Consider the following 24,035-nt stretch of genomic DNA (forward strand, 5'->3'; position numbering starts at 1 on the left):
TAAACAAATCATTCAACAGGCTTCAGTTTTCTACGCTATGATTATACACCATCACAATGCACCACAGTTTACACTAATGTTACAGTATTTATTACAGTTTATTATGCTACAGTTTTCTGTAGCGTTCATTGACAAAGAGTTGTACACATTATACACTTTAATATATGGTTTATTATAAATTACTATTGTATTTCCCCCATGTTCTAGACATCACGAAATAACAGAAGAAAGCATACAAAAGCATTAACGCATAGTCTACATTATTATTTATACATTTTTGTTAGGGATAAACAGTGCTTCACAATATTAACCGTCTAGTTTTGTGGCAAGGGTTGCATTTCCATTTTGTTCGGTCAATGAATTTACCATCAACAAACATTCACCACTGCTGCGCATATAGACCTTAACGTTACGGTTGTTTATTCTGCCGAAACGCCAGTAAAGACATGGATTATTGCAAAAAAAAGAGATTTTATTACAGCGATTACATGGTAGGGTACGTTATTTATATTCTCCTAGATTTTGTATGGTGTACAAAAGTATGGTGGTGTTTATATCTGATTTTTATATAACACATTACATTTAGTCATTTAGCAGATGCTTTTATCCAAAGCGACTTACAAATGAGGACAAGGAAGCAATTTACACAACTATAAGAGCAACTATGAATAAGTGCTATAGGCAAGTTTCAGGTATGTAAAGAAAGTGTAAGCAAAACAGTAGTATTTTTTTTTTATGTAGTTAGCGGAGGAGTCATAGAGGGAATTGCAGATTAGTAAGGAAAATGGAGACTAAATAGTTGAGTTTTTAGTCGTTTTTTGAAGACAGCGAGTGACTCTGTCGTTCTGATTACATTAAAACATAATACACATAGCTAGGCCTGTATATAATCTTTACTGGTGCTGTCAAACGAATTATAGCGTAATTATGTATTGACAGCATCGTATTATGTATTGCACGTATTATGTATTGAATAAATGTTTATTATATGCCGCCTTTTCTTCTATTTCAGTCAATCTCTTAAACTTTCTCCCCTTATGAGCTAAAACTTTTGTAAGTCTATGAAAGCTGTTCGACATTTCTGATTTTGGCCGATTTAAACAATTATAAACAACACAAAACAGAAATATTCTGATCTTTTGATAGCGATTCCTATGTAGAAGAAGTCTCGCATCAATGAAGTTATGTTAAAACAACCTATTTATATTTCACCACCTTGGGTTGCCTTGTTGGAAAAACAGTATGTTTCATATCAGTCTTGAAGTATTGCTGAAAAAGCGATTTGTGAAATGAGATGCTGATTCAGAGATATAAAAATTCAATGAGGTGGTTTTTAATTAGCAAATATTAGCAACTGAGCAGGCTCAATCGTCAGGAACACTCGCTCCTGCTTGTGTTGTCAATCTGGCAACCTGCATGTTTCTGGGAGGGCCCAGTTTAAAAAAAACTCTCCATTATTTATGAATTTGGACTGCAATACGTAGTTCAATCCTACATACTGCACTTTTAAGTCCTTATTTTAATTCATTTGGAAATATTATTTACATAAGGTAATTTAACATGATCTACCTCTTCATCTTCTGAATCCAGATGAGCAGACAGATGCTCTGTGGCACCCATGCTGACAATGGCATCAGTAATACCTGCTCTCATGTGAGCAAGACTAGCAAGAAGTTGTGCTGTAGACATAAATATTATTACATTTGTTTTCTTATACACTAATTGATTAGCACGCAACAAACTGTTGTGCTGCTTAAAGCAATAGTTCAAACAACTTGCAGTTAATCACCCTCAGAATTCAAAAGAACAAGATTTAATTCAATTACATGCATCCTCTCTGAAAAATGTTCTTAAACTTCGGAGGTCTTTTTACCTGTAATGATCACAGTAGTGGATTGGTCAGACTGTAATAATTCAACAAGAATAGTTACTCCCCTCGCAGTCAAAGTCACTTCATCTGACCCACTGATTACTCTAGCCAACACAACTGTCTGTCAAATAAAGGAGAGGTCAATTAAATGAGTGATTAAATCACCAGCCCTTCATTCATTTTTTCCCACAATTGTAAATTCTTTAACAGTAAGAGCATGCCATGTAAAAAATAACATTTGTTCTGTTACAGTGCATCCATAAAGTATTAATAACGCTTCACTTCTTCCAAATTTGTTTTATGTTGCAGTCTTTTTCCAAAATTGATTAAATTCATTGATTTCCTCAAAATTCTACACAAAATACCATGACAATGTGAAAAAAGATTTTTTTAATTTTAAATGAATTTGCAACAATTTCAAAAAGTCTTTTTTTAAACTTTGTCATTATGGGGTATTGTGTGTAGAATTGAGGAAATAACTGAATTTAATCCATTTTGGAATAAGGCTGTAACATAAAAAATGTGGAAAAAGGGAAGCGCCATGAATACTTTTCCTGATACACTAAAAATAAAACCGATTGTTAGAGTAAGTTTGAGAAATATTGAAATACTTTGTACTTCAGAATTAGAGATTTTTATTCAGTATTACTTGTCACTTTTTTGTATTTGTAATTAAAAGGATAGTTCCCCCAAAACTGTTGTCATTTACTCACCCATTACTTGTTTCAAACTTTCTTTAACCTGTTAAACAGAAAAGAAGGTCTTTCAAAGAAAGCTGGAAAATTTTTACCACCGAACTCCATACTATTTCCAACTGTGGAAGTTGATAGTTACAAGTTTTCTTTTCAAAAAATCTTTTTTGTGTTCAACAGAAGAAAGAAACACAAAAGTTTAAAACCACTTGTGAGTAAACAGTGAGTAAATGTTAATTTTTCCATGAACCATCCATTTTACCATTCAATTTTAAAATCAGTGTACAATGATATGCAGCAGTCTGAGACCTTTCTTATTATTTCAAAGCCAATTGATATTTTTTTTAAATCTAAAGTTAAGAAAAATATGTATAATTGAAGCATTTTCAATGAGGACCTTTGGACCCCAATGCATTTATTCTAAATGTTCCCGAAGAGTACCTGAAATGCAGCTTTTGCTTTTTCTGTTTCATTGTCAGAGTTCAGAAAAGTCTCATATATTTTTCCTGGAATTCCTCCCAGTTGTCGTATCGCCTTCTGATGTGCTTTGCTGTTGTATGCAAACAGGGATAATGCATGTCCAGCGTCCAGAGAAATGTTCTGAAAGAAAAGACTTGCTCAGCTTTTCGTTTAAACAAACACATTCATAATGCGTAAAATAAACAAGTGTAAAAATGTGAATTACTTTATTTTCAGCATTTAGGAGCTCAACAATGTTCTCATAAGAGAAGTCCTCTTGTTCCCAAAATTCCCTTTGAAGTTTTTGGTTTCCCAGCAGCACACAAGCGAGAGTCTGAGCTACTTGCACCTTATTTGATAAAAAAAAAAAAAAAAAAAATCAATGATGTTATTTCCTGCTTTTGTCTCTTTACATTATCAAAAATTGTCTACAGCTACAGCCTTCATCAGCCTTCAAAGTGCATGAAGGCTAAACTAAGCAATGCAGTAACACTTTATTTTGATGGTCCATTTGAGTATTAGTTGACTGTCTGCTTAATATCTACTGATACTGCTCCTTCAACAGACATTTAACTGACTATTAGAAACTTTGCAAGTACATGTTAAGTTACACTAACACTGACCCCAACCTAACAGTCTATTTATAATCTAATAAGAATTAGTTGGCATGTAGATGCAATGATTCTAAATTCAACAAACGGATCATCAAAATAAAGTGACCAACAATACTAACATTTCAAAATATAACCTGACATTTTCTTTTAGGAAATTCTGTCATGACAGATTGACAAAAGATTTTGGTCTCATCCCAATTAACACAAGTGTGCAGGATCCATCCAGACCTGAGTGGCCAAGTTCAGTTCTGGAGAGCAACAGTCCTGCAGAGTTTGACTCCAACACTAATCAAACACAACAATCTACTCAAAGTCTAAAGCAGGGATGGGCAACTGTGGTCCTGGAGGGCCACTGTACTGTAGAGCTGAAGGATTAATTCACCCCAAAATAAAAATTCAGTTTTATTAATTACTCACCCTCATGTTGTCCCAATGCCATGAGAACTTCATTCATCTTTGGAAGATAAATTAAGGTGTTTTAGATGAAATCTTAGAGCTCCCTCATCTACCATATACAGTATAACAACAAAGACCAGTAAAAGAACCAAAAACATTTTCAAAACATTCCATGTGACTTCAGTGGTTTAACTGTATTCATATGAAGCTCTAAGATCATATTTGCACCAAAAAAGCATTACCACGGGCAATAATTACCCAAATGGTAATATGTCTCCTTGCCTTTAGTAATTACACACCCTGAAGTGAAAGAGAAAACAAAAATGTATTTTTTTTACAGTTTTTTGGTGCAAAAAAATTGTTCTTGAAGCTTCTTATGATTACAGTTGCACCACTGAACTAGAAATGCAATATAATAAATGTTCTTGATTAGGGAGCTCCAGGATTTCATCTAAAATGACTTAATTTGTGTTCTGAAAATCTCAGAGCATTAAAAATAACACGAGGTTAAGTCATTAATGACAGAATTTTCATTTATATTGTTGGACTGTGGATCTCCAACTTGCCCACCCCTGATTTGGATGACGCAACACCAGCCTTAGAGGAATGGGACCAGGTCCCTCACCACACACAACATCTCATCTAAAGGAAATTGTGAGCCCATGGTGAGCACCCCATGCTGGCATCACTTCCAGCAGCAAACTAACTTTCTCAGGAGTGTTCTGGCCTGGTACAGACCTGCCTCGACCCTGCTTGAAGGCATAGTTCACCCGAAAATTAAAATCTACTCACTATTTATTCACCCCAAATTAGTTTTAAACCTCTATAAGTTTATTTCTTCAGTTGAACTCGAAGTAGATATTTTGAAAAATTTAAAAACCTGTAATCATTGACTTCTATTGTAGAAAAAACAGAAATTACAGGAGTCAATGATTACCAGTTTTCCGCATTTAAAAAAAAGCATTTTTAAAAATATTTCTTTGTTTTCAGCAAAAGAAAACAACTCAAACAGATTTGTGACTGAACACATCATTCATAAAACAAAAAAGTTTTTGGCGAACTATCACTTTAGCTTTAGTTGTTGGCTATAGGCCAAAGTGGCCAAGTATGTGACCTCCAAAACATCCAGCCTCCGAGTTGGTACCCACCTTGATCTCCTGAGATTTGTGTGCTTTTAAAAGCTCTAATAAAGTAGGAATGGCCTGTTCTCTGTAAACAGTCTTCTGGCTGTTTTTATTTGTAGTGAGCGCCACTCCTGCAACCACAAAACAAATGTTTTAGAACTTGAGCTGTAAAGCAAAGCCTTTTATAACTAAAAGAAATGTGAAACACTACCAATGCACAAACATCCCAAGGCTTCGATGACACTAAGCAGGGTCTTCTGTCCTGTTCGAGACCCTCGAAGCAAGCGCACTAATGGTGGCACTCCGTTTTCCCTGCAAAAGCCATTCTGATGGATACGACTGTCTCGGCTAAGCGCTATCACCGCTCGGCATCCTGCGAAACAGCAAGATACGTGTGGATAATGTTCTCCGAGGGGTGGATGATTTGTTCCAAACGTGTAACCATATGAAGGTGCGGACAGCTCTGTCTGAAAATATTTTTTAAGGGAAACATCTGTCTAACCAAATGTTTTAACAGACCGTCCAGATGAGACACGATCCAGACACCTGCCTGAAAAGGAAGCACTCTTGGCATTAGGCATCGTTTTGGAATCACAGCCTGTAATCAGGTCATAGCTTAACACTAATCGCAATACAAGAGACAGGGACAGTCTTGTAAGCCATGTTTACGGAGAAAGCCACTGGGGGAATAACATTCCACTTTGCATGCCTTCCTGTCTTATGAGTCTAACAGATCACTGCTGTCTCAAGACAGGAAGTGCTGGCCGTTTACCTGCTGGACCGGACCTGTTCTGTCAGTGACAGGGAGAAGCTCAGGCAGTCAATCTGCTTAGTTTATCCAGTGCCTGTCAACACGTAGTCAATGGGAAGCTGTTTTTATTGCATTTGGTGCTTTTTCTGTCTGGACGACAGCTTTGCAGCGAGAGTGTTACTTACATTCATGGGTGACTGATTGATTGGATGGAATTAGGTGATGTCTTTTGGGAGACAGTGCACTATTTGTATCTGGTCTTACCCACGTATTGTATTTTGTCTGAAGGGGACAGAAGAAGGTCAAGGATAACAGAGTAGCCCATCTGCTCTGCCATGAGTTTCTGTTGGTTCAGAGATTGTCCGGCCAGGGCCCACAGAGCAATCGCACCCTGTTCTCGTACGTCCAGCTGGAACACCTGAACACAGCAAAGGTCATAATAGAGCTTTAAACACTTGAAATGGTTGACCATATACTCCTGGGTTACCTTGCTCCATATTTCATTATGATTTACCAATTCTCTTTATTTACAAACTGCTGTTTCACATTGTACATTACTAAGTCCATGTAAAACCCATTCCTAGACCCATGTAACCTGATAGTTCCTAAGTTTAAACAGAGGGTTTAGAACACAGTGTTAAAAGCTACGAACAGTGCCAAGAGCTGACTTTGGACCCTATCATACACTGTGCAATAAGGAGCAAGACGTTTATGGCGTAATATGTTGCGATTTTCAGACCAGTGAAACTGTAATTTTCACGTTTTGCACTTTATTGTTTAAATATCAAATTCATTTGCGGCACTATGTGGACTCATTTGTGTGCTGGCCAAAAAAGGAGGTGTGTTAAGGCGCATTGGTGGTGCGTTGCTTTTTTGAAGAACTGAAATAGACCACGCCATCAACCACCTAAAAGCTGGTCTAAAGTCCAGAGCAGAGCACGTTACTTACACATACACACACAGGAGGTACAGCAATACACAAATATACTTACATATGAAAAAAATTAAAGGATTAAAATGTTACAAAAAATATTATTTCTATAAAAATATAAAAACCACTACCGCCATGCCTTCTTCATCTCAGGGGAGCTTTTTTCAGTTAATTCATGACAATTTGCATTTGTATAATGTTATTATTATTAGCAATATATTTTTTTATATGAATATTTATATTTGTTTTAATAAAAACAAGTTTAGATTTGTCCACCTGTCAGGTTTGGGAGAATTTTATGTGTTTATATATAACATTTTTTTTTCGCCATACTTCAAAATGATTGTTTATTTATTTATTTGTTTGCTGGAAATTAGAAAAAGTTTTGAAACAAATCCTTGCGCTTAACAAACACAATTAAATATGTAGGCTAATGGATGTCTTCAGTGAAATGAGTTTCCACCATTTCCTTATCCACGAATGTAATGGAGTAAAGTCATGAGAGAGTAAAGAGGCCGAATGGGGGAGGCTCATTCTTTATCCACGCGCTGCAGATGGTCTGTTTAACTGTTTTCTCGCTAGTGAAGCGTTCGGTTTTTTCAATTACAAAGTCTGCCATGTAAATAGCAAATACGCCATGACACAACTCAACTGACTCTTAAAGTGACTATTAAAGGGGATGGGAGATGAGACTCTGATTGGTTTTATGTATGTTATGCTCAAAACACACCTATGACTCAGTAAGAGAATAAGCACAACCCTGTTAGACCATGCGCCTGGGCTCCAAGCATATTTTTTTCGTCCTTACTATAGCAAAAGTGGTTTTGGACAAGCCCTTAATGCTTTTGAGCCATGCGCTTTAGACTTTGCGCCTAGATTGTTAAAATAGAGCCCTTTATGTAAAAACTGGTTGAGGTATTTAAAACTACACTGTAAAAAATGCTGAGTTCCACAAAATCGTTTTGTGTTGGGACAGCATAAAGAACTTAATTTATTAGGTTTTACAAATTGATGTGGATTAAACATAAAGCAATTCTGTATTCCGCCAAAAAACTCAAGAATTGTGTTGTTGTAGCTCATTTTAAATAAGTAGTTTGAACAAACAGCAAAAGTCATTTTTAGATTTTTTTAATTTAACAAAGAGACCAAAAATGTTAATGTAAAAGCCAGGTTGCCATGTTTAGAAATCATTCAAATATTTATTAAATTATGTTAAGCAGTGTATTATCAAAATCTATCATGATCATATCTGCCAACACTTCCATTTTTCCCGGGAGTCTCCCGTATTTCAGACCCATCTCGCGTTTTGGTCTGACTCAGAGTCTTCAATTTGCTTAACTATCCAATGACTTTTTTTTAATTGCTGAGACTTTTATATTAGTATGTTAATGTATTTCTAACTGAAACAAAATATTGAATAGGAGGAAGGGCTTTCTATTTGTGCATCATTCCCTCAGCAATGGTAAAAGAGCCATGGTGAAGAACGTTGCTATGGAAGCCATCCAGTTGACGTCAACAGAGACTTTGATTTCCTCAAAATTATTTGATTGTCAGACTTTGATTGGGGACTACCAAAACAGTGGATTAACTTGCAGTTAATTGTTCACCTCAAGAATAACAACGTGTGCTAGCAAAATAAACATTGTACATTTTAAATTGTAATTTTAACTTTAAATTTGCAGTCATCCTTTTAATAAATATGTTTTATTTATGTGCTTACAAACTAAAGTCTTTGTTTCACAGGGGCAATTGTTCAATAGAAGTTTAAACAGGGTGCTAAAGATGCAGTTACATTACCGTTAAAAGCTGTAGAAGGTATTTAGGAGCTGATTGTCTGAGGAAGCACTGCTGTATGGCAGAATTGTGGCTGGCTAGAGATTCAAGCGCTGAAGCTGCTTTGACCTTCACCGATATCTTTCTGTGTCTCAGGGCTTGAACCAAGGCACCAACCGCTCCTGCCTCACATATGAGTGCCTGATTCTCCCTGTGACCCCGAGATAATTCAGCAAGAGCCAGACAGGCCTCTTCTTGCAGTGTATCTGTCAAGAAAAACACACATCTGTTTAATCTAAACACAACTGACTTAAAATTCACAGCAGAATCTCTTGAAATGACAGAGCATCCAGAACAGAATTGTCATATAGTTTTTATTATTATTTTAGATTGCTCATCAAGAAAGGTATTTTGACATTGATCAAGTTAGTGTTAGACCATTTAAGTGCAGAAGAGCCAAAATTTATTTATCTATTTCACTTTGTCTGAAAGCCCAGGTATATTAATCATACAAAAATATAGGGGTAAGTTCACAAAGATTTTAACTCTGTCATCATTTACTCGTCCTCCACTTGTTCCAAATCTGTTTGAGTTCCTTTCTTGTTTGAACACAAAAGAATATATTTTGAAGAATGTTGGAAAGCATCAGTCATTGATGTCTATAGTATTTTTTGTTCTTATTATGGATGTAGGTTTCCATCATTGAATTGAATTGAATTTAAATGTAATTTTTATTTGACAGATTTTAGACAATGTCACGGTCACCAGCGATCCAGCCTGTGCCGATCGCTTGTATACACACGGATCGGTAAAAAATCTACAAATCCGCAAGACTACAAATCCGCCATTTCATGGACTACAAGATCCAGTCTTGCACCACACACACAGCGGTTTCTGATCCTGACTGATTAGACTTACACAGCTGATGCTGCTCATGGACTCATTACACACACATATATACAGCTCATTTTGACACTTTCATTGCTGAGTCTTGTTAAACTCTATAGTGAACATGATGGTGCGTTTTCCTTGCCTTGCCTTCCGTGTTTGACCCTTGCTTTGTTTTGTTTGTTTATTTACGTTGCCTGCTGCCTGCCTGTACCGACCACCTGCCTGTTTATCGACCAGGACTCTGGATTGCCCGTATACATCTGTTTGCTCCTGATTGACCATTGCTTGCCTGACCATTCTCAATAAACCTGCGTTTAGACCCTCACTTCCCATGTCCAGCGTCCATTCACATTACAGACAAACTGTACAAAAATACAAGAATCCTATACATTTTTAATAAAACTGTCGAGGATAAAAACACAATAAAGCCCTGGGCTTGTTTCCATTGTGGTCTACGCTGTTAAAAAATAAAGTATACAGTTAATTCATAAGACAAGCAGTACCTCCACATTTTGAAATAGGAGCAAACTTATTCACAATACAATAACATATAAAAAACATCATCATCCACCATGCAAACTAATCAAATAACCATGTTTTGATTGCTTTTTTGAACCTCCTTTTAAGTCTTTAATTCTTCAAATTATTTTGTTTTGAGTTTAACAGAAGTCAAACATTCATACATTTACAACAACTTGAGGCTGAGATAATAGTGAGGACTTTATTTATTTATTAAGCTGAACTATCTTTTTAAGGAACTGTTGGTTAGATGGTCCTTTTATGTTTTTGTTACCAACAGGTAGACATTTAACACACACATTAATTTTCACATTCTTATAACCCCTAAGCAAAAAATGAAAGATTAATTTAGGTTCTTTTTTGAATCTTGCACTTAAATGGTTTAAAATGTTTCACTTTTTCACTTAAAATTCTATATTGACACCAGGCTATTAGGCAGTTCTCACTGTGGAACCCTGCATTTGTTTTAGCTCATTACTGTACATTTCAAAAAAGGTAAACAGTACCAGAATCCACAGCTAGGATCTGGATGAGATGTGGAACTCCTCCTGCATGTGCGACAGCAGTTTGGTTGTGTGGACTTCTGACACATAAAGTACGGATGCACCTGACACCATTTACTAGAACATCTTGAAGGTCAGAGGTCAGAAGATTCACTACAAGTGCCACCCCACCCTGCACAAAACAATTTGAGGCATTTGTTAAAAAAAAAGAGCTTTGAAGGCTTTAGTTTAAGGACCAATTCTGACTAATAATATAAATGCTTATTAACAGAATATTACTAGAGCACTGGCTGTTTCTGATTATGATAACACTTAATGGTCTATAAGTTAATGTATTTACTAACATCAACTAAGAATTAATAATCTTGTAAAGCATTTATTAATCATAGTTCAACGTTATTTAATGCATTATTAAAATCCAAAGTTGTACTTGTTAACATTAGTTAATGCACCATGAAGTAATATGAACTAACGTTATTGAAGTAAACATTAACTAAAGTTAAAAAAGACAAATAAAAAATGTAAATGTATTACTAATAGTGTATATCAGTAAACATTAATAATACAGTAAGACAGTGTACATTTGTAATACATTAACTAACATGAACTAATGGACCATTATTTTAGCATTCCCTTGATTACTAAGACTGTAATTCAGATGCTTAAATCCTATCCCAAACCTAAACGTAAAAGCAACCTACCAACTATTAATAAGCTATTGCTAAGCTATTCTTATTTATTAGTATTATTATTATTAAGCTATTATTATAAAAATGTTAGTCTGAGAAAAAGTCATAGTCAATAATTAAATGGATAGTTTATCCCAAAATGAGAAATCTGTCATTATTTACTCACCCACGACATGATCCAAAAAGATAAAGTTTTTTTCTGATGAACACGAAAGAAGATAATACTTTGAAGAATGCTGGAATCCTGTAACCATTGGCTCATAGTTGGAAAAAACAAACACTAAGTCAATGGTTAATGCATTTCAACATACTTCAAATCATCTTATTTTGTGTTCAACAAAACAATAAAACTAAAATAGGTAAATAATAAATAATGTAATAAGTAAATAAATGAGTAAATATTGATAGAATTAGCATTTTTGGTTGAACTATCCCTTAAATAACGTGGATTCATTCCCAAACTAAAATATGACCAATAAAATCCCATGTAAGTGTAGGGTCCTCAAATGTGTACAGATAGCGTAACTTTTGACCTACCAAGTCAGCAATGAGGCTTTGGTGCTGCTTGCTGTGTGCGGCCAGATCGGCAAGTATAACAGCACAGCGAGAGTCCAGCTCGGGCTGATGGACACTGAGGAGCTTGATCAGAATCGGTACAGCACCATGATGCACCAGTTCTTCACAGACTTGTGAGTTTTCCGTCATATGACACAGGACCGCTGTAGCCATGCACTGCACCACCTGTCTGTCTGAACAAAGCAAGCTCACCAGCACTGGAACACCTCCTGAAACACAGCAACAGAAGCATTACACAATCTGCTAACATCTTTCTATCTTTTAGATCAGTGGTTCTCAATCGTTTTGCTTCAGAACTCAGATTTTATGTTTCAAGATGAATTCAATACAGCAACAATGTTTGTTTCAAAAATGTGGAAAATAGGAAAATATTGTTATATGTTTTTTTACGGTAGATATGCATTTTATTATTTATATTTTACATTTAAAAACACTGTAAGACCAAAAAAGTTAGGGTAGCTCAAACCCTTTGAGGAAACCGATTGCAACAAACCATTTAAGTTCAAAAACTAATGAGCACTGTAAACTTTTTGAGTAAATGAAGTAAATTGAGCAAAGTAAAACCCTATAAATGAAGAGAACTCAAACCAATTAAGTACTGTAATGCCCAATAATTTAAGGTAACTCAAACCGCTAGAGGAAACCGATTGCAACAAACCATTTAAGTTCAAAAACTAATCCTAATGAGTACTGTAAACTTAATCCATTTGAGTAAACGAAGCAAATTTGAGCAAAGTAAAACCCAATAAATGAAGAGAACTTAAACCAAGTGAGTACAAACTGTTTGAGGAAACTGATTGCAACAAATCATTTGAGTTAGAAAAAAACTAATCTATACGAGAACTGTGAACTTACTCCATTTACGTTGAAGTATTGAGGTATTAAATTAACTCATTACCTTCAACACTGAGATCAAAACTCTTTTTAAATTAGTGGAATCCTTTTTCAGTACATTTTGAGTTAAATACACTGATTTCATGTGATAAAATTGCCTGTTGGGTTTTACCGTGTGTATCCTAATGTACAGGACAATAGTGAAACCTGTACAGAAATATTTAGCAACACTTTAAAATAATGGTCCATTAGTTAATGTTAGATATTGTATTTACTAACATGAACAAACTATTAGTAATACATTTATTATGGTATATATTCGCGTTTGTTAATGTTAGTTCATGTTATTTAAATTAAATAACGTTAACTCACAGTGCATTAACTAATGTTGCACTACGACCAGGGTGGGAATTAGTTGGGGGTTTGGGGGGGATTGACCCCCCTAATTAATGTTTGATCCCCCCTGAAAGACATTAAAACAAGGTGTATTGGTGGATCAGCTCTTTAATAGAAAGAAATTGCTTTTTCTGATTTAAACCTTAAACATTAATACTTAAAAATGTATAATATACATTACATATCGATTTATACCATTGTGAATGCATTATCACGCCAATCAATGCTAGGGAAAATATCAGGTCACACTTTATTTTGATGGTCCGTTTGTTGAATTTAAGTTTCATTGCTTCTACATACCAACTAATTCTCATTAGATTATAAGTAGAAGGTTGGGGTTAGTGTAAGTTGACATGTACTTGCAAAGTTTCTTTTAGTCAGTCTAATGTCTGTTGAAGGAGCAGTATCAACAGATATTAAGCAGTCTACTAATACTCAAATGGACAATCAAAATAAACTGTTACCACATATTATTCAACAGTCTGAAACTGGCAGTTCTAGAGCACCAAAAGACATTTTAAGTATGTACAAAATATGTTTTTTGTAAAATAGGTGTTTATATCTGCATGTCGCCTAAAAAGGAAAAGTTAAACACATAGTTTGACCTATAGTAAGCTCTAAAATAGTAACAAAATATCCCTCAAAACACTGAAAACATTTACATTTTGTTGATAAATTTTATGCAGTTTAAATACATTCATAAATTTGATTCCCTGAAGCATGTTTTACCAAACTACTACCAAAAAAGTTGACCACTTGTTCACACACTGACTGTGACTAATAAAAGCTTTACAAAACTATTCATACTTAGTTAATTTTAGTAAATACATTAACATTAACTAATGGACCATTATTCTAAAGTGTTACCAAATATCTATTAATCTGCTGAACAATAAAGTTTTAATTCTGTTAAAATGTATAAATAAATAAATCTCAACAACACAATGTTTGCAATAATTCTGAGGGAAAAATGTAAATTTTAAGATTTATTATTGTGAAATATTAATTCAAAAATAAAGTCAGAATTCTGTTTATATATCACACATATTTCACAGAGTTATGATACAAAAAGGTATATATAATTAAAATCCCATAGCAAAACCAGTTTCTATATGCTATCCATGGCAGTGTTTTTAAAAGTTTTGGCTACTGTATTTTTAAAACGATGTATTTTAATTTTTGTTTATTCAAAATAATTTATAAATATGTGCTATTATATATTATTTATAAATTCAAATCTACAAATCTTCTGGATTTACCATGTTTAATGCATACTTTTAAATGTTTGATGAATTATACATCATACTTATTGTCAGTTTATTTTATGCTGTTCTAGTAAAAACAGACATTTGATGGCCACAAACAATCATTTGAGAACCACCAGTATATATATATATATATATACTGTATATAATGACATTATTTAGACTTTGTATATTAAGACTTTACATTCTGCTTCGGGGCTCACCTTGTTTCAGCCCCGTTGCAAACTTAGCCTCATAGGAGGTAGGGCATTCTCGTATCGTGCACCCAAATTGTGGAATGCTCTTCCCAAAAACATCAGGAACGCCAGTTCCCTGGACTTTTTTAAGAAACTTCTTAAGACTCATCTTTTAATTATTGCTTATAACTTATGAGTCTTTCTTTTAATATGTATTTTTTTATCATTATTATCATTCTTAATTTTTTGTATATTTCATGTTTTTCTGTGTTTTGATGCTCTTGTTAGCGCTTTGAGTTTGAGAAAAGCGCAATATAAATAAAATGTATTATTATTATTATTATTATTATTTATATCTATGACCTGCATCCAATATATCCTCACTGAAGGACTCAGTGTTTACACAGAGAGCCTCAAGACACCCGAGGGTCTTCTCCATCCGCTTAAAGTCCTCAATCTGGAGCATTTCTGCAGGGAAAAAAAGCAGATATCAGGAGGTTATTTTAAATAACAGAACCATTCAGAATACACATTTCTGCAATATCATACCGACAAGAATCTTCCACACAGGAAGGCCATCCAGATTGAGCTGAATGAGGTGTTTAAGGACATCTGTGTGAAAGTAAAGAGCTGCCAGGTGGACACAGTTATTTCCCTTGCTGTCTTCCTCTCTCCAGTTTGCCCCTGTGGACAACAGGAAGTCCAGAGCTTCCACTGAACCTGAGGTCGCTGACAGTAACAGTGGAGAGCTGCCATACCTGCAAAACATTCATCATCTGACATTTCGAAAGTACATTTGGTGTGTTTCTTTATATTATGATGAAACTTGATGCTCAACCTACTAGATATGTGCAATGTGAATTTGCCTCCATTAAATTTTTTTGGAGAAGGTATGATGTTTTTTAAATATATTAATTATCAAGAATTAATTAATGAAGATTTTTATCCAGGAAAGATGCATACAATTTTAAAGACAACGTTTCCAAACATTTAAGTATTATTTTTTACTTAAACTATTCAACTATATTTTTTAAGTTTTATTTTTAGAAGTTCTTTATTTTTATCTGATTGAAACTGATTTTTTTTAAAGAAATGTAGATAAGAACCTGACCACAGTTTAGGCTAAGAAATAAACACACAGCTGGACAAAGGAGCCTGAAGGATTTTATTCCAAGGTACGCACAATTATTCCCACCCCCTTCCCCTAATCATGTCAAGGAACACTGATGCTTACTGTCTGAGGCTACATTATTTAAGGGCATTCGTTATGACATAATTCATTTCCTTTTTAATTTTAATATTCCATTGAAGTCTAAATGTAATAAAAGCACAACATCACCAAGGAAAAAGCAGATGCTCTGGACAGAATCTTTAAAATTATGACATATTATAACATTTGCAAATATAACAGAAGATTGTGATACAATACAATTAGTGAAGCATTAATTAAATCCTTACTTTCCACTGACTGTAAATCATCCACCCACACAGTTGAGTAGTGAAAAGTCTCAAACAAAAACATTATTTGTATATTTTTCTTGGAAAAAAATGGCTTTTTAAAATGAATTTTATATGTTTTTTGTCTTTTTGTTCAAATATTTTTCTTGGTGAGTTACCTTCTAGATAAAATAGAAGAACGAATAACATTTGAGGTGAAGTACTTTAAAACAAATCTGCTATGCTTCAACAAAATTATAGCCTAATCTAGCCTAAAAAAAATAAAATTGAAATATTCAGTTTCAGAGAAGCATATTAAACTGTTTTTCATGTTGCGCCGGTCAATACAATTTAATTTATTTAATCAAATAATTTCAATGAGCAGGACAGTCGTTTACAAAGTATTCGCAACAGCACTGAACATGTTCCAACATTACCACGAAGGAACAAACTCGGTTAAAAGTGTGAGAAATCTCAGAAACTTGTTGTCAGAATGGAGATGTCTGCTTATTTATGCCAGTCAGTCAGATAAAATAGTTTAAAACACCTTGAATGGTAGCTGTTTCATGCGAGGAGGCTGCGCAGCAACTGAATCTGATCTGTCAGATGAAAGAAAGAGTTTGCTCGACTCAGGTGCTGACTGCGGACCACTCCGTGTGGGGGATCAGTATTTGTCATTAGTTTTAGGCCTTTTGGCAAATGTCTCCCCTAAGTTTGTCTGTTTTGAGTGCATTTTGAACCTTGTGTTAAACAATCGCTATCTGAATAGCAATTTTTATTATGCGGAAAAACCACCAGCAAAACTAAAGCCAATAGATTTCTTTACCCATCTCCCACTATGCAAGTACATACACACTTTAAAACACTCAAATACACACCTTCATTTGTTGTCATTCTATTTTGCTTAGTCAATATATTGTAGTGTATACTGTTTAATAATCTATTTAAACTATGTAGTAAATAAATGAATAAATAAAAAAGCCACAATTATTCCCAGCCTCTCATGATAGGTACGCACAGTGCGTACAGCCATTCAGCTGCAGGGCCACTGCATCTAGATTAGCGATTGAAAATTTGTTGAAGTTATTTTATTGCTATGGTAGTTTAATACCATAACTGTCATAATACTGTTGTCATTATACAGTATCTTTAAATTCTTAATGTAAATTACTTATTTTTAAAAACTGTATTCTTGTACACCTTCTGGATTCTCATGTAAAGCTCTGTGTACCCTACATCTGTAAATAAATGTGAAAATGTATGCAATAAAAATATATTTGAAAAAAAAAGAAAAAAGTTTTGAGCACCAAACCAGCATATTAAAATTACCTATGAAGGATCATGTAACTCTGAAGATCAAAGTAATAATTCTGAAGATTCAGATATACCATCACAGGAATAAATCACATGATATTAAATTAGAAAACAAACAAAGAAATTAAAATATATTACGTACTCAGCAGGGGTCTTCATCTCCAGTAATGTTGGGTCTTTCCTACATAGCACCTGAATGCATGCCACCTGCCCATAAAAGGCTGCAAAATGAATGGCCATCCAACCTCTCTTATCCACAACTCTGTAGTCGGCTCGCAGTGCTAGAAGACAGTTCAGGGATTCAAGGGAACCACACTGTGCTGCCAGGTGCATTGGTGTGAGGCCTGAAAGAGGAACGTTTAAAGAAAGTTATAAATGCTTTCTGTGCACATCAGACCAAGTTCCACATCATTGATATTAAACTATTGCTTCTGTTTTGCTCTGTAAATTAATTTTGGACTGTCACCTAATTAAAAAGGGCAATAATAATATTAATAATACTACTGTGATAATTTAACTACCACCACTAATACTACTACTGATCATAATATTGATAATAAAAACATATAAATAATAATAACATTTATTATAATAATTATTATTAGTATAAAAATATTTCAAATAATAATAAAGTAATAATAATTATTATTATAAACATTATTAATCTTCAAAATAATAAGTATTAATAATAATAACAAAGTAATAATTATTATTATAATAAACATTAATAATTATTATTATTACTATTATTATTGTTGTTAAATAATTATTACAAATAATAATAAATAATGATTATTATACTAAACATTAATAATAATAATAATAATAATAATAATAATAATATTATTATTATTATTATATAGTTATTACAAATAATAACAAAGTAATAATTATAACAAACATTAATAATAAAGTAATAACAATTATTTTAATAACATTATTAATGATAATAATTGGTATTATTATTATTAAATAATTAGTATAAATAATAGTAATAAACATTACTCACATCAATTTTGCTTTAATTATTATTTTATGAATAGTATTAGTGGCAGTTGTAGTACTATGAGGTGTTACTTACAATAATAATATTTGATAATACTTAATAATAATACAAATACCAAAAATATAAATACTAACAATAATAATAATAATAATAATAATAATAATGATATATTATATAATATTATAATAAATATTATAGTTGCTATAATTATTTGCCATTGATTAAAAATAATATTATTAATAATGATGATAATATTAATAGTTCATGTTTGATTAATATAATTAAATATGGTACATTTAAATATTATATATAAATTATTAATTTAATAATTAATTATTAAAATGTCCAGGTTAATCCCCTTACCAGCTCCTTCAATGAATCTGACCCCTGATTGTCCTGTCAGTAGAGAAAATGTAATATAAGAACAAATAGAAATGTCTAAATCCAGCTGCACATAAGTAGAGACTGGCACTGTGTTGACCTGTGTTAGTGAATCTCTCGCTGCGTGTCTGGTTCAGGTTGACTCCTGCAGCCGCGAGCTGAACAATGATGTGTGTCTGGTTGTTGATGGCAGCATGATGAAGCAGAGAGAAACCCTGCTCATCAAGAGCATGCAGGAGAGACGGCGGGACCCTACGACTCAATGAGGAAAACACTGCACATAGTCCTCTCTCTGCTGCCGCCTTCAGCCCAAACGCCACATTCTGAGTGACACACACATTTTGATCTTAAAAAGTAAAAGTGTTTAGTTGATTTTACTTACAAAAGAGAGTAAACCTGCTCCTTTTAAAGCAATTAGTTGACTTTAATTAAAAAAGAGAGTAAACCTTAAAGAATTAAGTAAATGAACTATTTGAAGCGATTTAAATGAACTAAATCCTTTTTTTTCATTCATTCATTTTCTTTTTGGCTCAGTCCCTTTATTAATCTGGGGTCGCCACAGTGGAATGAACCACCAACTTATCCAGCACATGCTTTATGCAGTGGATGCCCTTCCAGCCGCAACCCATCTCTGGGAAACATCCACACACATACAACATAGACAATTTAGCCTACCCAATTTATCTGTACAGCATGTCTTTGGACTGTGAGGGAAACCATAGCACCCGGAGGAAACCCACGCGAACACAGGGAGAACATGCAAACTCCACACAGAAACAGCAACTGATCCAGCTGAGGCTCGAACCAGCGACCTTCTTGCTGTGAGGTGACAGCACTACCTATTGCGCCACTACGTCACATATCCTTTTTTTTTTCTTTAAAAAAATAAAATGCCTTTGTTTCTTCAAGGGTGGACTATACTGTAAAAGATGCTGGTTTCCACACAATCGATTTGTGTTGCGACAACATGAAGGAATTAAGTAAACTTATTCGTTTTTACAAATTTGAGTGGGTTAAACATAAAACAATTAAGCTGTCCCAAAAACACCTTTAGAGTTGTGTCATTTCAGCTCATTAAATTAGTTTGAACAAACAGAGAACATTTTTTTCATGTGCTGCAATTTAGTTTATGTTGGGATTAGCCATTCAGCTATGTCTCGATAACAATTCCTTCAAAATTCAGTTGCGAGAAATACCTTTGCCCCATCTTACCTGTCTGTCCTGTTGACTGAGCATCATCCAACCAGATCACTTCCCTCATTAAATCAGACTTTTGTCTAGGTTAAAATGTGCGGGCAATCAATTTTTTTTAGCTGCTCCTAAATTTTGGAATGATTTGCCCACATCTGTCAGATTGGCACCATCTTTGTTTTCAAATCCAAGTTAAAAAAATCCTGTTTGACAAAGAATTTAACAACTGAATGCTTTTTATTTAGTATTTTACTGGCTTTTATCATTTAGAAACCTTTTTCTTATTGGAGTTTATTAATTTAGTTCAGTTCAGTTTTAATCTTGTTTTGTGGTTTTAGTTATAACTTGGATTGTTTTCAATGGCCTATATGCACAGCATGTGTTTTCCAGCCACCGATAAACTTCCGGTAAATGGTTAATTTGACTATTTTCAATTTAATAAGGTTCATTTTACAGCATTGATAATGTAATTTCTTTAAAATCTAGTCAGTTTAATAGACCTCCATCTAGTTGTTCTAGAGTAAAATGAGATGAAAGACCATTTAGCTCAACCATAAGAGCTATTAAGATCAGCAATCGAGCACAGAAACTCCACTGAAAAGAATGTGGTAAAAAAAATGTCCATATTTGCCATATTTACCGTGGATCAATGTAATTTATTGCAGTGCTTCTTGTCCTGTCTGAGACCCACTTAATATCATTTATCAATCATGTAGTTTTTTTAAAGAAACCAGATCTTACTTGCGATTATGATGGCATTTAAATTAAAGTCCCTGTGCACATCCCTTATTGTGCTATATAAATAAACTGACATTGTCAACTATTTGCATAATTATGAAAAGTTCAGTCAGTTGGGGTGAAGCAGTGGCGCAGTAGGTAATGCTATCCCCTCATAGCAAGAAGGTCGTTGGTTCGAACCTCAGCTCAGTTGCCGTTTCTGTGTGAAGTTTGCATGTTTTCCTCTACGTTTGTGTGGGTTTCCTCCGGGTGCTCCAGTTTCCCCCAAAGTCCAAAGACATGCGGTACAGGTGAATTGGGTAGGCTAAATTGTCCGTAGTGTATAAGTGTGTGTGTGTGAATGTGTGTGTGGATGTTTCCCGGCTGGAAAGGCATCCGCTGTGTAAAAACTTGCTGGATAAGTTGGCGGTTCCTTCCGCTGTGGTGACCTGGATTAATGAAGGGACTAAGCCGACAAGAAAATGAATGAATAAAAAGTTCAGTCAGTTAGTTACAATGGGTGTACTCACCTTTGTTTTTAAATAAAGTCAACTTGTTGCTTTTTACGGTGTATATGCAACAGTACTCACTGAATTGTTGGTCATTTCTCACCTTGCACTTCATAGCTTTTGTGTAGCCAAATGTTTTCTTGAACTGCTCGTGTAGCTCAATATCTGTTAAAGGCAGTCTCTTCTCTTTGAGGGTTTTAATGGAAGAGCTTAAAGCCCCCCACCACTGAACCAGGTTATGTTGAGGATAAAATGACTCTAGCTCAATGGAGATGACATTATAGCTGCAAAACACAAATTGTATGTCATAAAATGCATCGTTCTGATTTTTATACAATTGAAAACAAAATTATAAGCCAAAACTAAATTTTATTATTTCATTTCAATTTAGAGAGGATCACGAGCTTATGAATGTTCACAGCTGTTCCAACTTTAGCTAATGACTGATTATCCTTACAGACGATCCTTAACTCACTATAAATAACCAGGCTTTTCTCATCTCAATATCTTCGTCTTGAAGAAACCCCCCCACCCACCCTTACTTTCCCTCCTTTCAAACGGGCGTCACGGTGGCCAGCGATTAGCGCTGTTGCCTCACAGCAGGAATGCCCCTGGTTTAATTTATTTCCAAACCAGACGGCATTTCTGTGCAGAGTTTGCTCGTTCTCCTCGTGGGTTTTCCCCGGGTCCTCCGTTTCCTCCCACAGTTCAAAAACAAGCACTCTAAACAGTTAATCAAAAAAAAAAAAAAAAACATTAGCTAAACCCTGAGTACACCTTTCAGCTTACATATCTGACACTTAGCTACAACAAGCAAGAAGGGGAGTCATCGAGATCTACCTGAGCTCAAACTCCCCTCTCGCCTTGCAACGGGAGGGAGCCCAGGGCTCGAGGATCTTATAAGCTCAGGGCTCTCTCCCGGGACAGCACGCCAAACTAGCTTTACTATCAATCATCAGCTAAGTGTGAACTCTTAAATTACAATTTCACAAAAAGTTTGGGCTAATAAAAGGATAAGAGAGCTCTCAGATTTCATTAAAAATATCCTAATTGTGTTCAGGAGATCAACATAGGTTTCAGGGGATAGAAACTTGAAGGATCTGTTTTTAATGCCTCAATATCTCAAACTTGATTCCTGGAGGTCCAGAGCTCTGCACAGTTTTGCACCAACTCTAATCAAACACGCTTGATCCAACTAATTAAGATGTTCCAGATCACTAGAAACTATTAAGCAAGTAGGAGTTGGAGCTGGCTTGAGCTAAACTCTGCAGAACTGTGGCCCTCCAGGATTTGAATTTGAGACCATTGTCTTATGGTACATCCCAATTCTCATAAAGTATAAAAAAAGTAACATAAGAGTATGCTAGCCTTGAGACATACTTCTTCCTCATTAACAGACTGTTATGTAGCTTAGTTAAGTCCCCTGTCAATCATCTCTTAACACATCATCCACATTTCTTTCATATGTAATTACCTACCTGGCTGTAAATTCAGCAGCAGATTAATCTGCCATTCGCGGATCTTTCATGCAGAGAAATTTCTTTAGGTCTTTGGAGAATTATCTATTCAGAAGTTAATTTCCAAACCAAACATATCTTGATATAAGTTCATATTGTTGTTGCAGATGAAATATAACACAGATTATAAAAATAAATTTTTTTCCAGTTAGCTAGAAATTAATAGTCATTCAAACAACTTTACCGAAGCCTGTCTACTTGACAATTGGTCTTGCGATGCCATGTTTGTATTTTGTTTACACGTTTTACCCACGTTTGTAGTTCTTATTAAATTAAAGTCCAACGCGCAATGTATGGTGGGTAATATTAGAGGTTAGAGTACAGATGGTTCTACACTACGAATGTTTACCGGAAATAGTAAACCATCCGGAAACCCAGGACTCTGAACCGGTTCAAGGAACAGAAACGAAAAACGGAAACGAATGACATTTTGCTGGAAGAGAAACAAAAAACGAAAACAAGATCAACTTTAATCGTTCTGAACAGAAACGTTTACAGTTAACCGGTTAATGACATCATTTTATAGTTCTCTTTATTATATGAATTTGGGAGACAAAAAGCATTCATTTTAATCATGTGTACAAATGCGACGGTGATGCATACAATGTGAAATGTCCACGAAGCAGAAGTCATAAGCTAGAGTCGTTTCTGATGCGATGAGCTTGCCTTAAAGGTTACCGAGTACCTGCACGACTCCATAAGGTAACGTAAACTGCACAGGAACTTTTAGCACTTTTCAACATACTACAGTTTAGGACAAACTAATTCAATTTTCGAATACTATTTAGGACGGATGGTATGCAAATCGGGATGCAGCATTAGTGTCAGATACCATAAGACAGGGATGTCTAAATTCAGTTCTGGAGGGCAGGTGTCCAGCAGGTTTTAGCTCCCACTTGCCTCAACACACCTGCAAGGACTATTCTAGAATGCTTAGTAAGAGCTTGATTAGCTAGCCCAGGTGTGTCTGATTGGGGTTGGAGCTAAACTTTGGAGAACACCAACCCTCCAGGACTGACTCTGGGCACCTCTGCCATAATACATATGTGGTCATCATGTTTTAGATCAGGGAAAACCAACCCTGTTCCTGGAGAGCTGCCTTCCTGCAGAATTCAGTCCCAACCCTGATCAAACACACCTGAACCAATTAATAGTACCTAAGGCAGCACTTGATAATTACAAACAGGTGTGTTTGGTCAGGGTTGCAACTAAAATCTGCAGGAAGGTAGCTCAGGAACAGGGTTGGTGACCCCTGTTTTAGATCATCGGTGTGAATACACAAATATATAATACGTAAATAGCACAGACCTTTTCCCTTCAATCTCACTGAGTGGTATAGGAAAATGGGTTTTGTATGTAGAGTCTTGACGAAGCAATTCATAGAGGTAATTGGCTGCCTGAGCCTGTAGAGTTTTGAAAGCCACCTAAACAGAAAAGAAAAAACTCTGAATTTAATATCATCTCAGTGGCATAAATATAAATGATCTAATGTCATTATTTATTA

The 24,035-nt window shown here is 34.8% G+C and overlaps 1 protein-coding gene across 2 annotated transcripts in view; it reads right to left on the bottom strand.

Moving 5' to 3' along the window:
• Positions 1 to 24,035, bottom strand: part of ankar (ankyrin and armadillo repeat containing) — a 33,907-nt gene that overhangs the window by 1,609 nt on the left and 8,263 nt on the right. The window contains exons 4-20 of one of the 2 annotated variants that reach the window (NM_001040046.2): positions 23,840 to 23,955; positions 21,118 to 21,298; positions 18,698 to 18,920; positions 18,580 to 18,612; positions 17,353 to 17,554; positions 15,009 to 15,217; positions 14,823 to 14,927; positions 11,750 to 11,997; positions 10,527 to 10,695; positions 8,635 to 8,876; positions 6,171 to 6,324; positions 5,367 to 5,528; positions 5,180 to 5,286; positions 3,248 to 3,370; positions 3,004 to 3,162; positions 1,874 to 1,991; positions 1,570 to 1,679 (exon numbers count right to left, since the gene is read on the bottom strand). In NM_001040046.2, coding sequence (NP_001035135.2) covers positions 1,570 to 1,679; positions 1,874 to 1,991; positions 3,004 to 3,162; positions 3,248 to 3,370; positions 5,180 to 5,286; positions 5,367 to 5,528; positions 6,171 to 6,324; positions 8,635 to 8,876; positions 10,527 to 10,695; positions 11,750 to 11,997; positions 14,823 to 14,927; positions 15,009 to 15,217; positions 17,353 to 17,554; positions 18,580 to 18,612; positions 18,698 to 18,920; positions 21,118 to 21,298; positions 23,840 to 23,955 — 2,661 coding nt within the window. The remainder of the gene's footprint in view (positions 1 to 1,569; positions 1,680 to 1,873; positions 1,992 to 3,003; positions 3,163 to 3,247; positions 3,371 to 5,179; positions 5,287 to 5,366; positions 5,529 to 6,170; positions 6,325 to 8,634; positions 8,877 to 10,526; positions 10,696 to 11,749; positions 11,998 to 14,822; positions 14,928 to 15,008; positions 15,218 to 17,352; positions 17,555 to 18,579; positions 18,613 to 18,697; positions 18,921 to 21,117; positions 21,299 to 23,839; positions 23,956 to 24,035) is intronic. The other variant, XM_087266203.1, reaches the window with a different exon arrangement.

This window comes from Danio rerio, chromosome 9 (assembly GCF_052040795.2).
Source record: "Danio rerio strain M-AB ecotype USA chromosome 9, GRCz13ab, whole genome shotgun sequence".
NCBI classification, from domain to species: domain Eukaryota; kingdom Metazoa; phylum Chordata; class Actinopteri; order Cypriniformes; family Danionidae; genus Danio; species Danio rerio.